This window comes from Mesoplodon mirus, assembly GCF_964341445.2.
Source record: "Mesoplodon mirus genome assembly, chromosome: 4".
NCBI classification, from domain to species: domain Eukaryota; kingdom Metazoa; phylum Chordata; class Mammalia; order Artiodactyla; family Ziphiidae; genus Mesoplodon; species Mesoplodon mirus.
In genome coordinates, this window is record NC_138979.1 from 11,129,205 (window position 1) to 11,151,295 (window position 22,091).

General features: G+C 44.4%; 1 protein-coding gene across 3 annotated transcripts in view; it reads left to right on the forward strand.

The window, feature by feature from the left end:
- The first annotated feature begins 3,006 nt into the window (after nucleotides 1-3,006).
- Nucleotides 3,007-22,091, forward strand: part of PRTFDC1 (phosphoribosyl transferase domain containing 1) — a 102,761-nt gene continuing 83,676 nt past the window's right edge. For 2 of the 3 annotated variants that reach the window (XM_082618042.1, XM_082618044.1), the window contains exons 1-3: nucleotides 6,079-6,197; nucleotides 14,479-14,585; nucleotides 20,285-20,468. In XM_082618042.1, coding sequence (XP_082474168.1) covers nucleotides 6,150-6,197; nucleotides 14,479-14,585; nucleotides 20,285-20,468 — 339 coding nt within the window. In that variant the 5' untranslated portion in view covers nucleotides 6,079-6,149. Of the gene's footprint in view, nucleotides 3,034-4,000; nucleotides 4,067-6,078; nucleotides 6,198-14,478; nucleotides 14,586-20,284; nucleotides 20,469-22,091 lie in introns of those variants that run through there. The other variant, XM_082618043.1, reaches the window with a different exon arrangement.

A 22,091-nucleotide genomic window follows, 5' to 3' on the forward strand; every position in this document is an offset into this window, starting at 1 on the left:
CGCACATACACACACACGAAGATAACTATGTGATAACTATGTGGATGTGCTAATTAGCATGACTATGGTAATCATTTCACAATGTATATCTCAAGTTACCACGTTTTACACCTTAAATATACACAATTTTTATTTGTCAATTATACTCAATAAAGCTGGAACAAAAACAAAAAATTAAAATTAAAAGTTATGAACAAGAGTAACTAAAACTTAGCAAATTCGACCGTCTGTGAGTCAAGTTCAACTTGCCATGAATCCCACTGGTGCAGCTGAGGTAGTGAGTGTAGTTAGAGATCCCGAGGTAGAAAACACAGAGAGAACTCAGCTCCTTCAAGTACAAACCACAGGACTATTAACGTGGGCACGGCAATAGATTCCCATTGTCCTGGATGTGATAGCTCCTTAGAAGCAACCACGAGCCCAGTATGCCCAGGCCCTTGTATGACTTGCTATATCACATCCCAACTTTGCCACTTGGTTCATCTGGATACCCTATATGCTGGCAGTGTCTCAAAGCAATGGCCTTTGGAAGCCACCGCACTATCACTGAAAGAGACCAAAGGGAATTGCCACAGTGAGATACCTTGCCTCTTTCTTGCTACTCTGAAGGCTGATCTTGTTCATAGCTGGTGGGAAAAAGAAAGTATGCATGGCAGAGGGAATGGGGGTGGGCATGGGGGTAAGTTCCTTGTCTTTTAGGACAAGTTCCATGTCAACTGGAAGGATGGCATAAATTGCAAAGTCATGGCCTTTCAGAGGTTGAGAAAGGCCTTAGCCGTGTCCATTTAAGTTCTTTTTGCATATTTTTAAAGAGAAAAAAAACCCCAGTGCATAGTTGGAAAACAATATTTTAAATATTTAGTCCTCTCAGATGTATCTTTAAGACCATATAAATTGCTTACTTCAAGATAACAAGTATAAATTTAAATAATTTATAATAATGTAATTTTTTAAAACTTTTATAAAACACCCTCTAAAAAGGTTTGCATGGTACAAAAAGTTTGGGAAACACTCCATTTTGCTACAGTCTTCTTGGATATTGACAGTGCATGTTGGCATATTAAAGGCTCCCAGGCATTCCACAAGATAGAAGGGTTTAGCTTTGCTTATCTCATTGTTTCTCAAACCTAATGAGTCACAACATCTTTTTCAAGCATAAAGAAAAGTGAATCAAGGACTTCTCTGGTGGCGCAATGGTTAAGAATCTGCCTGCCAATGCAGGGGACATGGGTTCGAACCCTGGTCCGGGAAGATCCCACATGCTGTGGAGCAACTAAGCCCGTGTGCCACAACTACTGAGCCCACGTGCCACAACTATTGAGCCCATGTGCCACAACTATTGAAGCCCACGCACCTAGAGCCCGCGCTCCCCAACAGGAGAAGCTACCACGATGAGAAGCCCGCGCACCACAACGAAGAGTAGCACCCGCTCACTGCAGCTAGAGAAAGCCCGCGCGCAGCAACGAAGACCCAGCGCAGCCAAAAATAAATAAATAAATTTATTTTAAAAAAAGAGAAGTGACTTGAAACACACTTTGGGAAGTGTTTCTCTAGGTATGTCCGTGTCCAAATCTCTTTTTCTTTCCCAGTCTCTTTTCCCATGTGAGACAACATCAGACCTCAAACTACTTCTCCCCAGCCTCTTTCTCAAGCTCCCCCCACCTCGACCCTAAAATACCACCCAGAACCTGGCAAGAACTGGATCAGTTCCTGGGATATTGCTGGTGGGTTTCGTATATCAACTCTGACCTGAAGAGAATCCATGTTCAGCCAAGAGAACATTCAGTTCCCATTCCACTTGGTCCTTAGTCTCCCCACACCAGCAAAAGTTTTCATCAACTAAGGTCTCCTTGTTTTGTGTGTGTATGTGCGTGTGTGTGTGTGTGTGTGTGTGTGTGTGTGTGAAGTGGACATCTTTCCATTAGAAACTTGGCACTGGCTGAGGCACCAATTAATTTTGCATAAGCTGCCACTGCACCATTAGAGGCTAATCCGTTCATTCATAACCACAAGGTATTGTGTTAGGGTCATGTACATGACTTGTGCCTCCAGCACTATGGATTTATTTAGTCCTTAGCCTCTAGTTCCTGCAGCTGTGTCCTTTCAATGACTGCTTTATGGTGGCCAAGAGAGTTGAGGTCGCCTGCCAGGACTCTGAGATCTGGAGGAACACATGGACACATTATTCCTCTACTCTGAAGCTATCCAATTCCTGTTCCGGTCAGATGGGGAGATAGTGGGAGGATATTTCTGAAGCAGCCCAGCACTTACTGTTGATGATACTACTCATGCCTGACATTACTGCAGAAGAACAGGCAAATTTATCCTCCTTGTTCTTCAGTGGTTAATTACCAGTGAAAGTGTAATAATGCAAAACATAATTCTGAATGTAGCTCCTGGGTTTCTTTGTAAGAACCGTTATGGAGCCATTATTTTTTTTACTCTAAGACTATGCATGGGATCCAGTCTGCTTCAAACAAGAAGCCAGGAAAAAGGGCTTGCTATGCTAATTGAATATTAATTAGGCTTTTGCTTAAGTTATTGTGTGTTACAATTATTTGCAACTATATTTTTTCTGTATTTATGTTGAGGGGGAAAAAAAGTACCTGAAAGGTAGCAAGATTCTTACTTAGCCTGAATATCTGGAAGAAAGTATCTTGCCACTTTTTTTTTTTGTACTTGTAACATTTGTAAAGGGTTTTGTTCTGCACTAAGAAAAAGCAAAATATCATCATCATTATTATTGGCCTTTGTTCACAATGGATTTCATCCAGACTCTAATCAGTTACTCTGTGACTAACAATCTGAGTCACTAAGTTTCACATGTTTATGGATTTCAACACAATTCCCAGGCTGAGCATTTTTTTGTTTATTTTCATGTTTCAGGACTCAAAAAACTAAATGCCCTTCCGGATTTCAAATCTGGTGTCACTGAGTGACTGGCTCTGAACAACTCAGCACATAGACTGAATCACTCCTTCAACAACAGATTAACATTGGCAAAAGGTCAAGAACTGACCAAACTGGCAAAAGGTTAGTATATACTTTTAGGGCAAAGTCTTTAGCCTGGTGGAGAATTCAGGTAAACATAAATATTTGTGTTTACACCATGGTAATGGTACTAGACAGTTTCGGAATTGAAAATGCAGGAAGCTCCAACTAAAAGGGGATTAAGAGAAGGACAAAAAAATGCAAGTATATTTACTGGTTATTAACTCTGTAAAGATCTACATCTTTATGCTTACAGCTTCTTCAAGGGAGTATCAGAAAATGGACAATCTGAGCTAAAATATCCTTTTTTATGGAAAATTCCATTATTTTAATAATTTTCTCTTTCTACTGTATCCATTCTCATACCAGTCCCATCTTGTCCCTAGATTATAACTGTCCGTGGTTGGTCACCCTACACCCATCTTAAAAAGGCAATTACCCTGTCATTTTCCCATCAAATAACTTTATAAACATTTGGTCACACATTGTCACAGCATCTCCAATTAATAACACCTTACAGTTTTATAGCACTCTTCAAAGGATTCTCTTGCATGTTAGCTCATGTTAATCTCATCTTCATATGCAGTAGAGCAGAAATGTATTGCCCCTCTTACCAATGAGAAAATTGAGGCATATTGATGGATGTAATTGGCTTAGCCTCAGTGGCTCACGTCATATGGATTAATGCTAGAAAAATCAGAATCCTGGTCTGAAGCCATTGCACTAGACACATAACAGAAATTTGAGATTTAAAAAGAATTTTTGCCTCTGAGTCCTCATATGCAAGATTAAGAGTAAAGTCTGGACAAATGATTTGTTATTCTTGGGTATCATCCGTTCTTGCAAATGCTATTTGTGATATCAAATGTATATTGTATTACATTAATGCTGTCCAAAGTATAGAAGTATAACTAGATCACACAAAATGTTACCAAAATATAAAAAGATAATAAATAAAATGAATTGAATTTTAAAAAACGATTTGTGCGTCATTCTGTATCCTTCACAGGATGTCCTATGGGTCTCTACGGGATGTTCTTGAGTGTGCATTCTTAAGATTCCTGTTGTCATTCAAGTAAGTGACTTTTTTTTTTTTCTTGTGAAACTATTGGATTTTACATTTAATTAATGGCCTTTCTAAGAAAAGATTTATCTACCATATCCTTTACATCTTCCACAGTGCCTGGGCTGGGCACACAGTAGTAGCTTTTTTTTGTTTTTGCGGTACGCAGGCCTCTCACTGTTGTGGCCTCTTCCGTTGCGGAGCACAGGCTCCGGACGCGCAGGCTCAGCGGCCATGGCTTACGGGCCCAGCCGCTCCACGGCATGTGGGATCTTCCCGGACTGGGGCACGAACCCGTGTCCCCTGCATCGGCAGGCAGACTCTCAACCACTGTGCCACCAGGGAAGCCCAGTAGTAGCTTTTTGATTTCAGTAGAGCAGCTACATCTGTAACCTAGTTTGAAGTTTCTTGTCCCTAAGGCCCATGTACCAACACTGAGCTTCCTATGGGTAAATTTGATTTTGCAGTAGTAAGACAGTGGGATTCCTTAAGGCATGGTTGGTGAACCATTGCATCACATTCACCTGAGTGTCTTGGTGCAGATGTCTGAGTCTGAACACAGAGCTTCTCCACCAAAACCTACCGAGTAGGCGGGTGGCTGCCTCCCCAGAAGAGTCTTCTGAACTCTAAAGTTGGATCACCACTTTTCAGTTTCTGGAAGTTTTAATGACTTTGGTTGTGAAGATGCTTCCTGGGCCTGGTCTTTGACAATGAAAATAGAAGATGGTCCCTCACCTTTGAGAAAAGAGGTCAGACTATAAAAATGGCCCGAAACAAGGACGTCTGACACTTACTGAGAGAAAATGTTTACCTGTGCAAGAAACACTGTCACCCAGTTTATGGGAGCCAGTCCACAAGCACAGCACCTAATTTCAGCAATCCACGAGGCTGCCTTCCTTCCACGTGCTGGCACTTAGGAGAGGACAAACAGGGCTGAGCACGGCCATGTCGGAATGACTAACATTTTTCCAACCCAGAGTGACATTACTGATTGATAACCATTTTCCCCTCAAACCAAGCAAAATCAGCATTCCTCTCCCTCCCTTGTGCCAGAACCCGAAGATGAACAAGATAGTCTTTCGGAGGGGCCCGAGTTCAGCTCGGGGCTTCAAACCTGAGCGGGGCTGCAAAGGATGAGGCGGGAGGGAAAAGACCAGGGCAATGAATGCATATAAAGGGAGAGCAGGGCCCTTGAGGAACAGACAAAGAACCGGGACCCTCATTCCGGGGAAGGCTGGGATCAGGGGATGAATTAACAAAAGATTCATAAAAGAAGGCTTCTGAATCTGAGAAGAGCGATGGCTTTAAGCTGCAACCTGAAACAGTTAAAATCTGACCATACGTTCCTACAAAAGTGGGAAAGTAGATGATGTGTCAAAACTTCTCTCTTTTTTTCGCCCTGAAAGGGGTAAAGGAAAGGCCCTATTTCCCAGTCCACATCCTGTAACTGCGGGCATGGTTCAGGGATAAGCCACCGCACGGCTCTTTCAAACTCCTCCTGGCTGGGCAGTTCGAGGATTTTAAAAACACATCATAGCTTCGCCCACAGCCGTACTTCGAGAACATCCTCTACCGCAGACTCTTTCGCGGATTTACTTGGGATAAACAGCGCCTAAAAGCAGGAAGGATTCAAGGACCTTGTCAGCCTGAAAGCTGGGACGACAGACCTAGGGAGGCGGGGGACCTGGGCACGCCTTATGTTCCTGTAAAAACCGAGCCACGGGCAGCCCGGGTCTCGCGGGTCCCCGCGGGGCTCGGGCTGGGGGCTCGCAGACGGGCGGTGGCCGCAGGGGGACCCGCGCGGACGCCCGGGGGACGGCGCTCAGGTGGAGAAGACGCCGCTCCGCAGCTGCGTCCCGCGCCCCCGCCCCCGGCCCCAGCGCCCCGCCCCGCGCCCGAGGAGCCGCCCGGGTTGGGGGCGCGGGCCGAGGCGCTGGAGCCGCGCCAGGCGTGGGGTCGTCGGCGCGCCGCGGCTTGGTCGCCCGGCGGCCCGGGGCAGGCCCCCTCCCACGCCCTCCCCCCACCCTCTCCCGGCCCGTCACCGTCCCGGCTTCTTCCCGCGCGCTTCTTTCCTTGCCGCCTACCCCGGAGAAACATGGCCGGGAGCCGTGAGGAGGCGCCAGACTACGGGCGAGGCGTCGTGGTAAATGCAAACTCCGGTTTCGGGGCCGAGTCGCGCGCTCCCCGCCCCTCCCTTGTTGGCACCCCCGCCTTTTAGATTAAAAGCTCGAAATGCATTCGGGAGAGAGCGGGCCACGGCTTTGTTCTTCCCTCCCGACGGGATCGCTTCCATCCTCCCCCTCCCCCAGTTTGACCCCGCGCTTAACATCCCTTCACCCCGTGTCCTCAGTGTCCCCCCCGCTCCCCCACCAGGAATCCGCTACTCCCGCGTTAAGTCTGGGTGGCGCCGGCTCCCCACTCTCTCTGGCCACCGGGAGTCACCCCCGGGCGCCGGGCGGGCCTGCGAGGACCCCCGCGAGCCGGTCTTGTGGGCCTCCTTCCTCTCGCGCTCCCTCCTGACTCCTCCAGCGCGGGCTTCACGTGCTGTTTTCAGAAAGGGTACTGAGGTCGCTCCGGGGCAGCCAGGAAGTAAAGGAGCTCTAGTGGACGGAGCTTGAGCTTGGAAACCCGGGCGACGGCTCTTTCTGTGGGGCCCCTGCGCGAGCTCGGGACACGCTAGCGCCGTGGAGCGAGCCTCCGGTTCGGCAGAAGGGAAACAGCACGATGGGCCCGCTGAGCCAACTAGAGGGTGTGTACAGAGTAGCTAGTAGTGTGTCCGAATGAGAAGGTGGGGGAGGATGGGGTCCCAGGCCAGAGCCTCTTTATCCCTGGGGATCCCTCGAAGTCAGCCAGTGCCCGGTGGGTACCCATCGCTCGGTGTTCTGGAATGGCCGCCGGCTTCGTCTTGGTTTAGAATGGTCTCTATGAAAGGTGGTAGTTTTTTGGTTTTTAAAATTATTTATTTATTTATTTATTTATGGCTGTGTTGGGTCTTCGTTTCTCTGTGAGAGCTTTCTCTAGTTGTGGCAAGCGGGAGCCACTCTTCATTGCGGTGCGTGGGCCTCTCACTATCACGGTCTCTCTTGTTGAGGAGCACAGGCTCCAGACGTGCATGCTCAGTAATTGTGGCTCACGGGCCCAGCTGCTGCGCGGCACGTGGGATCCTCCCAGATCAGGGCTCGAACCCGTGTTCCCTGCATTGGCAGGCAGATTCTTAACCACTGCGCCACCAGGGAAGCCTGAAGGGTGGTAGTTTTAACGTGGCAGGTTTAAAGTGACCTGCGGGTGCGGTGTGGGCTAACTTGCTACATTAAGAGTCTTTGTTCAGGGATCAGCCTGTAATGCCCAGATAATCTGTGTGTGACCGGGAAGAGACTACAGAAGTAGGAACGTTATGCTAGGAAACACCTCACAGCCTAACCGATCTGTTCAGGTTGAACCGTGTTGCCCAGTATTAATTTCAAAGCTGGGTCTTTCCTTCTTAAAGGAGGAGTTCATTTATTTATTCATTCCACTCATGTTGACTGTCTTGCTGTGTTCCAGACCGTGTTCTAGGCTCTGGGGAAACAAAAAGCCCTGTGTTGGTGGAGCTTACATTCTAGAGCAGAACACAGGCAAGCAGTAAGAAAGCAAATACACAAAGAAGATACTTTCAGAGAGTGATATGTGCAGTGAAAAGACAAGAGCAGTGAGATAGAGAGTGGTTGGCGGAGGCCTGGGGATGCTGCTTTAGCTCAGGCAGAGCAGCCCCTCTGTGACATCAGAGCCAAGACCTGAAGGCTAAGCAGGAGGTAGCCACGTGAAGACTCTGAAGAAGGGTCTTCAAGACAGCACCTTACAAGGGCAAAGAAATCATTACATTCTGAGAAGGAATCATGACATCCAGTTTATGCTTTAAAAAAAAAAAAAAAGGTCATTCCAGTTTCCATGGAGAGGATGGTCAGGCCTAGATTTGGGGTGAGTTGGAGGGGGATGAAAATGTAAAAGGGGACATCACTAAGTTCAGTTCTGGACAAGTTGAGTCTCTAGTGCCTGTAAAGCCTATGGGTCAGTATGCACCGGAGGCAATTTGAAACTCCTGTTTGGAATTCAGGAAGGTGATTGGTTAGATTTGGAAATTGTCAGCAAATAGAAAAATATCTGATGCTTGGCAGTGGATAGGGATGCCCAATTGAACATGGAGAAGAAATGTGAAACTATTGTTAAGGGTAGAAAGCCCCAAATGTAACAGGCCGAGTGTCTGGGAGAAGCCAGATAAGGAGACCAAGAATGAGTAGCAAAGTAGGAGAGAGCAGACGGGGTGGTAGGTGCCTAGGGGACAGAGTTTTGTGGAGGTGAGGATAAGAGGTCAGCAGGAGGGGCAGATGCCTCAGGAAGAGCAAGTGACATCGAGATGGAAAAGACGAAGCCATCGGAAGTGAGAATCTTTTTTTTTTTTTTTTTTTTTTTACGGTATGCGGGCCTCTCACTGTTGTGGCCTCTCCCATTGTGGAGCACAGGCTCCAGACGCGCAGGCTCAGCGGCCATGGCTCACGCGCCCAGCCGCTCCGCGGCATGTGGGATCTTCCCGGACCGCGCACGAACCCGTATCCCCTGCATCGGCAGGCGGACTCTCAACCACTGCGCCACCAGGGAAGCCCAGAAGTGAGAATCTTTTAAACAACTATTCCATCAGTAGAACGGTTAAAATATAGTACTAGTATCTAATAATAGATAGTCTTAAAAATGAATGAGGTCAGTCGATATGACTAATAGGAACGGTAGATTTTTAAAGTCTAAAAAGCAAATGATGGAACAGTAAGTAGCCCGATCTATCACTGCTAAAAGAAGCTTTCTCAAAAGCAAGGTAATTTGGTGAAAGATGCAGGAAGGTAGTGAGAGGGTCCACCAAGGTTGGGAATAACCAAGGTATAATGGAGATCATCCCTGCATTTATGTCATTCTCTCCAGTAGAATTAATTACATTAATATCAAGTTGGATATGGGCAGGCAAGGGAAATGCAGAATGAATTCAAAGTGCTGATGGAAGGGTCGAGAGGAAAAGGAAAGCTCAGGAGGGTAGATATACTGGGAGAGCAGAGAGTGCTTAAGGATGGGTTGGAAAAAATCAAAGGGAAATTTTAGTACCAATGGATAAGGGGGCAGGTAGTAATGGCAAGCATTTATTGAGCACTTACTATGTGGTTTTCCTGTATGATTCATTTAATCCTCCAAATCTTTGAGGTAGGGATATTATAATCCCCATTTTACAGAGGAGGAAACTGAGGCAATGATAAGCAATCGCCCAGGTCACATGATTAGCAAATGGCAGAAGCAGGAGTTGAAGCCAGCTTTCCAGCACTGTGCTACGTGGGAAGCTGTGCTTCTGGAGAAGAATGTCAAAGTTGGGGAGGCTGCTGTGATGGACAGGATATGGCTAAGGTGGACTAGAGGCGAAGTCGTTTGAGCTAAGGTAGGTGAAGTTACTACAAGATGAAGTAGCTAGAAGGATCATGAAGGCGTGTATTGGAGTGTCCAGAAATGAGGTGGAGAAGAGAAGTCTGAGTTGGTAGAAACTTGGTGATAAACATGGCAGGGGACATAGAGCCAGATGACTTGAGCCTAAAACGAGAAATACAGTTCGTGCAAGAGAAGGGAAAATGAAGAGACTGAAGATGGCTCTTGCCTACAAATGGCTTTCAGCATACTCGGGGAGGTAGGACATTAGTAGATTATTAAAAGTAAATGGGAGCAAGTGCTAATTACCAAATTGGAGGTGTAGACCCTGAGTTCGGAAACTTTGCTCAGGGTAGACTGGCTGCCAGTGTCCCCCCTACCAGCTGCACACACACACCTCAGTTGGTATATCTTTGTTGCTTCTCACGGAGAGAAAAGATTTCTCTACCTCTCTGGTCTTTGGGGATCAGGTTATTAGATATGGTTTACTTTTACAGAACCATCATCAAAGAAGCATAGTTAGTGCCTACACATGCGAGTTTGGCAGGAGTAAGGAGAAGAGAGAATCTGAAATGATTGTGCTTCTGTTATGGCATCTCCCTCCCCCTCCCCCCATGGAAACGACTTTACTAGATGTGATGAGTTTCCCCTTCTGGGTACAGAACCCCCCACAGAAGAGGAAGGCCTGCAGGATACAGGGTGTTATTTGGTCTGTGGAGCCCCCCCTTCATTCCCCTGGGAATGAAGCAGAACCTGGGACCCTTCTTTGAGGACACAGCTTCGACTCAGTTTCTCAACGTGTGGCTCTGAGGCATCCCTCACAGTGCACCCCCTTCCCTGGCTCTGGGGCTGGACCAGTGACCCCAGCTGGGCCAGTTGACGTTCTTGTCTGGGATTCCCAGAAGCAGAGCTGTGGGACGAGACTCCCTTCCTCTCTAACAGTGGATGGGTGGATGTGAACCTGAAATTGGCGGCCGCCATGGTCACTGCCTGAAGGAGAGAGTAGGGCCCAGGCTTTGGGGCTTAGCAGCAGAGAGGAGCTGAGGTTAGCTTTTTTTTTTTTTTTTTTTTTTTTAAGATGTTGATGCAAATACTTTTTAAAAAATTAAAAAAAATTTTTTGGTTGCTTTGGGTCTTCGTTGCTGCGCGTGGGCTTTCTCTAGTTGTGGCGAGCGGGGGCTACCCTTTGTTGGGGTGCGCAGGCTTCTCATTGCGGTGGCTTCTCTCGTTGAGGAGCACGGGATCTAGGCATGCAGGCTTCAGTAGTTGTGGCACGTGGGCTCAGTAGTTGTGGCTCGTGGGCTCTAGAGCACAGGCTCACTAGTTGGGGCGCACAGGCTTAGTTGCTCCGCGGCACGTGGGATCTCCCCGGACCAGGGCTCGAACCCATGTTCCCTGCATTGGCAGGCGGATTCTTAACCGCTGCGCCACCAGGGAAGTCCCCCAAAATTAGCTTTTTGTATGTGTTTCCGAACTATTTTTCTCCCTAGGGGATAAAACTTGAAAAATAAGGCAAGAAATATTCTAAGCAAAAAAATTTATTTCTGATGACTTAGAAAGAAGGTCTTCAGTATATCTTCCAATGGGGAAAAGAGAGTCCGAAGGAGTTCCGGGGTTTGGATGTGGTATAAAATGGCTCAGTGTGTTTGTCACTTCCCCAGCTTGGCCATATTTTGCGTCTTTGAACAGAGAAGGCATTGTTCTGAATAAACTTAGAGCATATTATCGTGATACTGAAACTATTTAAAGACTTCTTGTTTTGATTTTTCAAAAAGCAGATGAATAACATAATTATCTGCAGTTCCTAGCAGCCTCCATTCCTTCAGGTCTAGGACACATTTACAGTGCAATTTGTATGCACTATTAAGGATAAACCAGTGGTTCCCTCATTTCTAATTGTCTTTTATCTGTACAGTGAAAACTCACTATTTCAGACTCATTGGGAAATAGGCTGGTTTGGCTTATAGGATAGTTTTAGAGAAACACGTTTCTTCTACTTTGAAATTTACAGCTTTAACTAGGGTAATAAGACTTTGGCAGATAGGTTTAAAGCACTTCTTTAAATTAATTAACACATGTAATTTGTAAGTAAACTATTGATGTTTCAGTACATCTAACTGGTTAACATTTACTGCAGCGTTCTGTAGACCAGATACTGATGTAAGAGTTTTATATCCATTATCTATCTTCTTTAATCCTTGAAATAGCCATATGAGGTAGTCATAGGCTCCATTTTATAGATGAAAACACTGTGACCCAGAGAGGTTAAAATGCCCAAGGTCCAACAGCTAGTAAATTCACCCCTGGGTGTGTTAGACTTCTAATCCATGCTCTTAATCATTACTCCGTGCTGCCTCTGAGCTACAGATAACCAGTACAGTTTTTATATGTAGGTTTGTTTTGTCATTTTATCATTCTTTTCTTTTTGGGGGCATCAATTATTAAGCATTTATTATATACCTGGAGATTCGCTAGGAACTCTAAGTACGTTATCTGCTCTATCTTTTTATCCTCAAAACAACCCTGTCTGTGTGTTTTATTGTGTCTTATTTAAAGGAGGGGGAAATGAGTCTCAGGTGTAATTTTCCTAACATCATAGTAAGTGTCAGAGCTGAGCCCTAGAACATGGACTAGAGAATGGTCTCTGAGATTCAGCCAGGCAGGGGGTACTACAGGATTTCCGTCGTGGGAGGAGTGGCCACTAGTTCATGCCGCTACCTCTGGGAGGGCTGCAAGAGGTAGGGTGGGTAGTGTGTGTGGTCTGGCAGGGGAGCCAGAAAGTGCTGTGCCCTTGGGTGATCTCCCTGGGGCCTGGTGCTGGTCAGGCTTCTCGTGTGGTCTTTGTGTGGTCTGCCAGTGCATCTTCTGGAATCTCCTCGTGTTCAGCTGGCGGTTCAGGCTCTGACCAGCCGTTGTGGTGTTGATGGTGACCGCAGACCCCAGGAGTTCTCAGGGTAGAAGCCAGAGTTACTCTGCGGATTCAACAGTTGCCACCAGCTGATTTGCTGGTCAAGGCAGAGCAGATGTGATGCTCTTCAGATACGCAGATGACACATCATTTGACTGTCAGTCGGCCAACGGCAGATAGGAATTTCTAGAGCCATGAACGGTGGTGCTCTTTATCACAAGGAGATAAACTGAGGGTTTGGTAACGTGTGGATGTAGACTGTGTCATTTATTCACTCACTTAACATTTTTGAGCTCCTACCATATTCCAGGTCAGGGTTCTGAGCACTGGCGTTTCAACAATGAATGAGATAGACAAAGTCTCTACCAAAAGGAGCTAACATTCCAGTGGGAGGAGACAAGGCAAAACACACATGCAGACGTACATATGTCACAAGCAGTGGGAACACACTGAGCTCTGAGGGGCACCAGGAGTTTGGGAGCCGTGATCAGAGCAGGAACAGTCAGCAAGGCCTCCAGAAAGAACTGGGGCCTGACCTGAGCTTCTGTGGAAGACGCTGAGTTTGGGATGCAGAGGTAGGGGGGACAGAGAGGGAGAGGGCATAGGTGCAAGACAAACGAGCAGAACACAGAGCTGGGAAGGATCCTGATTTGACTGGAGACCAATCTGAGGGCAGGAGGGGCTGCTATAGGCAACTGGGCTGGGAAATTAGGATAGGTCTGCATTATGAAAGGCCCCGGAAGCTTACAGCTGCGTGGAGGAGTCTGGTGGAAGTGTACGGGAGTAACCAGAAATCCAGAGCCCATTCAGCTGTGGCTTGTCTTGAGTGTCTAACACCTCCGTGTCACAGCCTTTCTGGAGGACCTGAGAGTAAACGTAACTTGGTCTTCACCGTCATTTCCTCTCCTGCCTCTTTGCTGTCTAACCATCAGACTTGCACATCCAGTCCTAAGCAAGAGGAAGACTTGCTAGCAGTCTGTCCGCTCTCTGAATATACCAATTTTCTGGAACAGTCAGCTCCCAACAGGACTGACTTAGGTTTCCACCATAGCACAGCCTTTTGAAGTCTTTACTGTAATGACCCGACCACTCAGAAGTTTGGGTCCACAATAATCCCAGGACACATGTACTTTTAGTAAGTAATCTTTCCCAGGCAGATGAGGTGATTACAGTGCACAGACATGTAGTAGTATATATAATAATATATTGTAATAAGGTGGGATGATCCTGTCTCTATCAGTAGACAGCCAGACCTTGGAGATACGGTGGGTTCGGTTCCAGGCCACCAAAATAAAGCAAATATCACAATAATGAGTCACAAATTATTTTGGTTTCCCAGTGCATATAAAAGTTATGTTTACACTATACCATGGTCTATTAAGTGTACAATAGCATTGTCTAAAAAAACAATGTACATACCTTAATTTAAAAATACTTTATTCCTAAAAAATGCTGAGCATCATCTGACAACACAAGGTTGCCATAAACCTTCAATTTGTAAAAAGCATACTATCTGCAAAGCGCAATAAAAGGTGTGCCTGTAATTACAAACATAATTTTACTTATAATATATTCATGATAGTATTTGTAATTTAGATATAAATTGTATATTTACATATGTGCACTCTTACAAACAATGCTATCAGGTTAGCTGTATGGCATTAAATTGGTATTTTATCTTGTGATGCCAAAAGTCAGAAATGGAGTTCCCTGTTCACTTCAGTAGGTCCTTCGTCAGGTTACGTGAAACAAATTACCTTGTCCCACCTGGCTTCTCGTAGGTTGACAGAATATAACTTTTAAAAAAATTTATTTGACTGTACCAGGTCTTAGTTGCGGCTTGCGGGAACTAGTTCCCTGACCAGGGATCGAACCCAGGTCCCCTGTGTTGGGACCGTGGAGTCTTAACTGCTGGACCACCAGGGAAGTCCTATGAAATATAATTTAATGCCATATGGATTATCAGACCTAGTCTGTTTTCAATATTATTCTTTTTTTCAAAGGATGCTCTTGTTTATTTATGTTTCTTAAAATAAATTTCCAATGAAAAATATTGTAACCAAGATAATTTGATTTACAGATTATGGACGACTGGCCAGGCTACGACTTGAATTTGTTCACGTACCCACAGCACTATTACGGAGATTTGGACTCTGTCCTCATCCCTCACAGCATTGTTGTGGACAGGTGAGTGGTCTTTGCCATGTAAGTTTTGTCTAGCCCTCTCTTGTGTGAATCAGACGGTACACTTGGGGACCCTATCCGGAGTCTCTTCTATATAATGGTACACAGAACTTTTATACTACAGAGAATGTGGAATAAAATAAATCTGTGCTTTACATGAACTATTTCCTGGGATATTTGTGCAAGGGAAATGGTGAGAAGGCTATGCATACGGAAGGTGTTACATCACACGTAACAGCCTCAAAATAACAATGTCCTGTACAAACTGATGAAAATGAGGGTTGGGAAAGTGTTTGTCTCACGTTTTTCACAGACTCTTAACCAGGGACAGTTAAGAGGTGACCTTTGCTTTCACAGGCCACACCCCTGAAGGCTTTTCCTGCGACTTGTATTTATCTCAAATAAGTCTTTTCTCACAGGTCGGTCAGTCTGTGCACAATTACGTTTTCAGTGGTGATGTTTTAGAAATAGGAATATTTGCAGCTTAAAAATAGCAGCACAGAACTGTTTCTCAAGTAGTGTTTCTAGTTCTTTTGGACCCGTCGACATAGATATCCTCTGGCTCCTTCCTAGCCGACTGGCTTTTCGAAAGCCAACATTTTCTCTCCTGTTCTAAGCCCCTAAGTCACCCTCACTTGTTTTTTGGTTTTCAGAGAGCCCCCTCCAGTTCAGCCTACCACAGGCTTCAGGACAGATAGGTCCTATCCCTTTAACAAAGCTTCCTTAATGCCCTGATGCTTGCCTTTCCATGGACCTCTGATTTCTTGTACAGAGATCAAGTACTTAAGCCTTCACAAGCTTCCTGGATTTCAGACTCAGAAATTGGGGCAGGAGAGGCTCTGAGAAGCAGGAGAAACTGAGACTTCGGGCTCCCCGCTCTACCCTTTTCCTTTAGCCGTTGTATTCCTGCCTCTATTTTTTTAAGCCGTTATATTCTTCTGTGTTAAAATTTAACTTGTAAAATAGATCCTCAGCCAAAGGAAAGTTTGAAAAGCACTGGATGGTCACTATTCCCAGGATATTATCTTTCCATCAGTGCCTGTCTGTAAGCAAAAGGAAATGTCATTCTCTCACTCACATTCTAAGATTTTCCACTGGATAAGATCTGCACATTGTGTATTCTTTCAAACTATAGTATATTATTAAAATAAGGTCTAGTTTGTGGTTTCTCACAGCCTCAGGTGGCCTTCCATGGTATACAAGTTTTGATCCTTGAAGGGAAAAAAGGTTCTGTGATGAAATAAATGTAAGAAATTTGGCATCTCCCAACTTGATAAGCCTCCCTGTTGGCAATTCATATTAAAGATACAGATTCCTGCAAAGAAAAAGGGAGGGGTAGGGAAGAAATCTGCTTGACTTTAGCAGTTAAAGCACCTTTTTTGTGTAGTGGGTGTCTTTGTACTCAATTCACTTCTTAATAACTCTCAGAAGCGTTTTCTCTTCACACGAGTTTGGGAACCCCTGGTTTAAACAAATTCCTGCTTTTCTCATCTGAAAATTAATTTATGACTTAAGTTAATTGCATCCTGATTTAGTACACGATTGAATCCTGGTAAGGGTACCAGTTCCCTCTACAGGAGACTTACCCAGTGAACTTGTAAAAATGCATAATCTTAAACTTTATGTCTAGAAATTCTGATTCAGTGGTCTGGAGTGGCATCCCAAGTATGCCCTTTCCCACCTTTAAAATGAATTTATTAAGATATAATTTACATACTACAAAACTCACCCATTGTAGGTAAATGACTCAATGATTTTTGGTGCATTTTTATGGTTAGGCAACCATCACCACCATCGTTTTACAATATTTCTATCATCACCGAAAGTTTGTTGTCAGTTTCTGCTCCTACCCCCACCATCAGGCAATCACTAATCTGATTTCTTTCTCTATAAATTTGTCTTTTCTGAGCACTTCATATAAATTAAATCATACAATATCTGATTATTGATTCATCAGTTGATGGACGTTTAGATTTCTAGTTTTTGGCTATTGTGAATAATGCTTCCCTGAACATTCACGTATAAGTCTTTGTGTAGGCATATCTTTTCATTTCTCTTGGAGAGGAATTCTGAGTTTCATGGTAAGTTTAAGAAACTGCCAATTGTTTTCCAAAGTGGCTCCTCCATCTTACATTTCCCACCAGCAGTGTTTGAGGGTTCCAGTGTCTCCACATACTTGCCAACATTGAGTATTGTTTGTCCTTTTAATTATAGCCATTCTAGTGGATATATAAAGGTATTTCATTGTGGTTTAAATTTGCATTTTCCTAATGATTAGTGTGCTTGTTAGGTACTCATACATCTTCTTTGGACAGATGCCTATTTAAGTCTTTTGCTAATTTTGCAGTTGGGTTGTTTCTCTCCTTATTGAGTTGTAAGAGTTCTTTATATATTCTGGACACAAGTCCTTTATCAGACATATGATTTGCAAATATTTCCCACTAGTATGTGGCTTGTCTTTTCATTTTATTATTGATATCTTTTAAGGAGAATGTTGGGTGAAGTATTCTACAAATGTCAGCCAGGTCCAGTTGGTATATGGTACTGTTCCTTTCAACTGTATCCTTACTGGTTTTCTGCCTTGTTGGATCTGTCAAGTACTGAGAGAGGGGTGTTGAAGTCTCTAACTGCAATAGTGGATTCATCTACTTCTTACAGTTCTATAAGTTTTTTGATACTCTGTTGTTGGGTGCAGACGCATGAAGGACTGTTACGTCTTCCTGGAGAATTGACCTCTTTTTAATACACTAACGTCAGTCTTTATTCCTGACAATTTCTTTGCTCTGAGGTCTGTTTTGTCTGTAATTGATACAGCTACTCCAGCTTTCTTTTGATTATGTTAGCATGGTACATCTTTCTCAACCCCTTTAATCTATCTGTGTCTTTATATTTAAAATGGATTTCTTGTGGACAACATATATTAGGGTGGTTTTTTTTTTTTTTTTTTTTTTGCAGTATGCGGGCCTCTCACTGTTGTGGCCTCTCCCGTTGTGGAGCACAGGCTCCAGACGCACAGGCTCAGCAGCCATGGCTCACGGGCCCAGCCGCTCTGCGGCATGTGGGATCTTCCCAGACTGGGGCACGAACCCATGTCCCCTGCATCGGCAGGCGGTCTCTCAACCACTGCGCCACCAGGGAAGCCCTAGGGTGTTTTTTTGATCCACTCTGACAGTCTCTGCCTTTAATTGGTGTATTTTGACAATTCACGTTTAAAGTGATGATGACTGATATACTTGGTTTAATCTCTACCATATTTGTAACTATTTCCTATTCATTGCCCTTCTTCTTTTTTTTTTAAATAAGTTTATTTATATATTTATTTATTTATGGCTGTGTTGGGTCTTCGTTGCTGTGCGCGGGCTTTCTCTAGTGGAGGCGAGCAGGGGCTATTCTTTGTTGCAGTGCGCGGGCTTCTCATTGCGGTGGCTTCTCTTGTTGCAGACCACGGGCTCTAGGCATGCGGGCTTCAGTAGTTGTGGCAAGTGGGCTCAGTAGTTGTGGCGCACGGGCTTAGTTGCTCCATGGCATGTGGGATCTTCCCGGACCAGGGTTCGAACCCGTGTCCCCGGCATTGGCAGGCGGGTTCTTAACTGCTGCGCCACCAGGGAAGCCCCTGTCCTTGTTCTTTGTTTCTTTTTTTGTCTGCCAGTCTGTGAAAACTGTCTCCCCTACAGTGTGTAGCCTCTGATGATGTGCAGTTTATTTTTCTTGTTTTTCCTTTTAAGTTTTTCTCACCAGAGTTCATGCTTGTGTCTGAACAGCTTAATCTTCAGCCTAAGATTGGGTAGAGATTGTACTCAAACACCTTGAGCCAGGGAGGCCTCCACTTTTTGCTGATGAATGTGTGTGGGAGCCTGGCAAGCATATTCAGATTTCCAGCCTTTGTCAAGCCTTCCCTGGCTTTTACTTTCCACTGAGCTTTCCTGTGTCTCTGCCGCACGGGTTTACAGGCTCCACCGTCCAGGGATGTGTGGTGGCCTGAGCCCACACTAGTGTCTGCAGTGCATATGCACAGCTTCTGGTCAACTTGGGATATGTGGAGAGTTTATTATGTGCCCCTCTCCCGTGACTGTAACCTCCCGGAACTCTCTATTAAATCTGTGACTAGTCTGCCAGGTAGTTGCTCAAACAGGACTGCAACTTTAGGATAACGGGGCCCCTGGCCCTCCCTGTTCTCATGCTACCAAGATGGCCGTGTTAACTGACGGTGCTCCCCATCGGGTGAGCAGTGCCCCACCCTGCTTGACTACCTGGTTGAACAGTAGAGCAGGTTGGGGGCCAGGGAGAGGGGACCATTCTCAGACAAGAATACCACAGATCTGTGCTGTTTCTAGCCAGTGTTCAGTGTTTTCATGAATAAATGATTCTCAGTTTGGTGCGTGCCTTTGGTTGATTTCCAGAGTGCTGAAATGGTTGCTTTTGACAGTTTTGTCCAACTTTCTACCTTCTTTTTGTGAAGAGGATGTGTTGACCTCCTCACTGCATCATGCTGGAAACAAGTGTCCCTTTTTATAGAATATCTGGCATGCTGGGGACTTCCTGGCGGTCCAGTGGTTAAGACTTCACCTTCCAGTGCAGGGGGTTCAGGTTCGATCCCTGGTTGGGGAGCTAATGTTCCACATGCCTCGTGGCCAAAAAACCCAAAACATAAAACAGAAGCAGTATTGTAACAAATTCAATAAAGACTTTAAAAATGGTCCACATCAAAAAAAATCTTTAAAAAAGGAATATTTGGCATGCTGATGTACATGTTTTGTTCATCATATTTTGAGACACATTACCTGAAACCGTGGTTGTCATTTTATATGTATATGTATGCACATATACACACACAAATAAAAAACCTATAAAAATACATAAAGTATATATATTATACATTTAGAACATATGTGATATAATATTTTTTTTCACATCATTCACTTCATCTGTTTTAAATCTAATTCAGTTTGAGGTGCCAGTGGGAATATTTTAAAAAGTGTGCACCTTAGATCCTACATCCATTCAAGGTTTTACTGTTGTATGGGTGTATGGGCAATGGACTTACACATAAGAAACAATGAGAAAAAATACAGTGACAGTTCCACATTAGGTGTGGGATGCCAGCCGAAGGCTGCATCATGGTAGAACTTCAGGAGACACCATTCAAACTGTGATCTGTGGAGATGGTGTCCACTGAGATTGTCCGGAGCACCTCTCATAGAGGTAACGTGTTATCTTCATCTAATATAAGTCCAATATTATTCTTTCGATAGTTATTATGGTCTTGACTTTTCCTCCAGTCTCGTCTAACATGGTCAGGTGGGTGAGTCATTCTCCATTTCCTTCTTCTCTGCTTTAAAGGGAACGTAATATCACCACATACCATCATAGCCTCGTTAAAGCTGACAACCAGGCTCTGTAGTGATCCAATAATAGCCTTCGTGATCTTTGACATCATATTTTACACCTTAATCATTTTTTGTGATGCAGAGGAGCAACAATGTATGATTGACGATGTGGTTATATCAGAAGTATGTTTTGAGCACTTTGTCTTTGTCCAACTTTAACAAAGCTTCTTATCTGTAAGCTTCTGTCTCCCAAGCCCTTCTCCACATTCTCCTGCGTAATCTAATATGTAGAGTACATCATGCATTTTTTGGGAAAGGAACAAAAATGCTCAGAAGTAGTCATGCTTTAATATATCTTTTAATCCCTTCTTTCAGAATTGAACGGCTGGCTAAGGATATTATGAAAGACATAGGATATTGTGACATTATGGTCCTATGTGTACTTAAAGGAGGCTACAAGTTCTGTGCAGATCTGGTAGAACACCTTAAGAACATCAGTCGAAATTCCGATAGATTTGTCTCTATGAAGGTTGATTTCATCAGACTAAAGAGTTACAGGGTAAGTTATGATTTACTCCATTTTCATTCTATGATGTTCAGAATGAACAGTGCTATAAATCAACGAACTAATAATATTATGAAGATGAAGCATGTATTTTATTTTAATTTGCAAGATACTACAACCTGTAATTCAGATCATATTCTTGGGGCAGGGGGAACCCTCCTATTATATTTCCCATACAGGGAAAGATGGTTCAGGAATGATTCATGCTTTTTTTATGGTTATAAAGTTGAGTGGTTATTTCCTGGTGCCTAGTCTCACCGATGACCGTGTTGAGAATGAGTGTTAAGGAAGTCCAGTGAATACAGACGTGTTTCTGCTCTGGATGTCCACTGTTGGCCCTGGAGACCCGTGGGAAGGTGTCCCCCCGCCCAGAGAGGAGTGTTAGTACTTGGGTGACTGCAGTCAGGACCCAGAGGTAGAGAAGTAAAACCTGTAGGGACAGTGAGTCATCAAGAGCAATGAGACAGGACCAGGGAACCTCCCCCAGTCTGTGCTGGGTTTCCTTAGCCACCACTGGATGGAATTGAGAGAGATTATTCTCCAAAGACATCTGCCCTTAGCCTTCCCCTCTTTTCTCTATGCTGTTGCCTTTTGTGATGCTTTAAAGAAAATAAATAATAAATAAATAAATAAACTATTTATTTATTTATTCATTTATGGCTGCGCTGGGTCTTTGTTGCTGTGCACAGGCTTTCTCTAGTTGTGGCGAGTGGCGGCTACTCTTCATTGCAGTGTGCGGGCTTCTCATTGCAGTGGCTTCTCGTTGCAGAGCACAGGCTCTAAGGCACGCCGTGTCAGTAGTTGTGGCTCACGGGCTCTAGAGCGCAGGCTCAGTAGTTGTGGCGCACGGGCTAAGTTGCTCCGCGGCATGTGGAATCTTCCCAGACCAGGGCTCGAACCCATGTCCCCTGCATTGGCAGGCGGATTCTTAACCACTGCACCACCAGGGGACCCAGATAAGTTCTTTTTTATGAACTCAGAGTCGATTGACTAATCGCCTAAACATGGGAGTGAATTCCTATTATATCTACAAGTCACACCCACACGTAAGTGGAGGAGATTATACACAAAAGGTGTGTACACGGGGGATAGGGATGGGAGGGCATCTTAGAATTCTGCCTACCATTCTCTTTCTTTGACTCAGTTGCCTCAGCTTTTGAGTATCTGGCAAATTAGTTCTTATTTCTTAAGATACTGTATTTTCCTGATGACCTCTCAGGGCAGGATGAAGCTGGGGTTTTTTTCTTTTTGTTTTTTGTTTGTTTGTTTTTGCAGACATCTTAAGCCTAATTTATTGGTTTCATCTTCTCTTAAAAATCTTTTCTCTCTTGAGGTGTCTTTCATCCTGATTTAAGTAGCTGTGCTTCCTTCTTAGAAGACTTTTTTTTCTTTTTTCTTTGACTCTGATTCTTACTGTATTTTTCCCCAGCAAATAGCTTTTTAAAAAAAAATCTTTAAAAAATTAAAGAGAGGTTTATTGAAGCATAATTTATGTGCAATAGAATTTACCTCTTTTAGTTTGCAGTTCTGTGAGTTTTGACAAATGCATACGGTCATGTAAGTCACCACAATCAAGACATAGAAGAGCCCTTACCACAAAAAAATGCCCTTGTATCC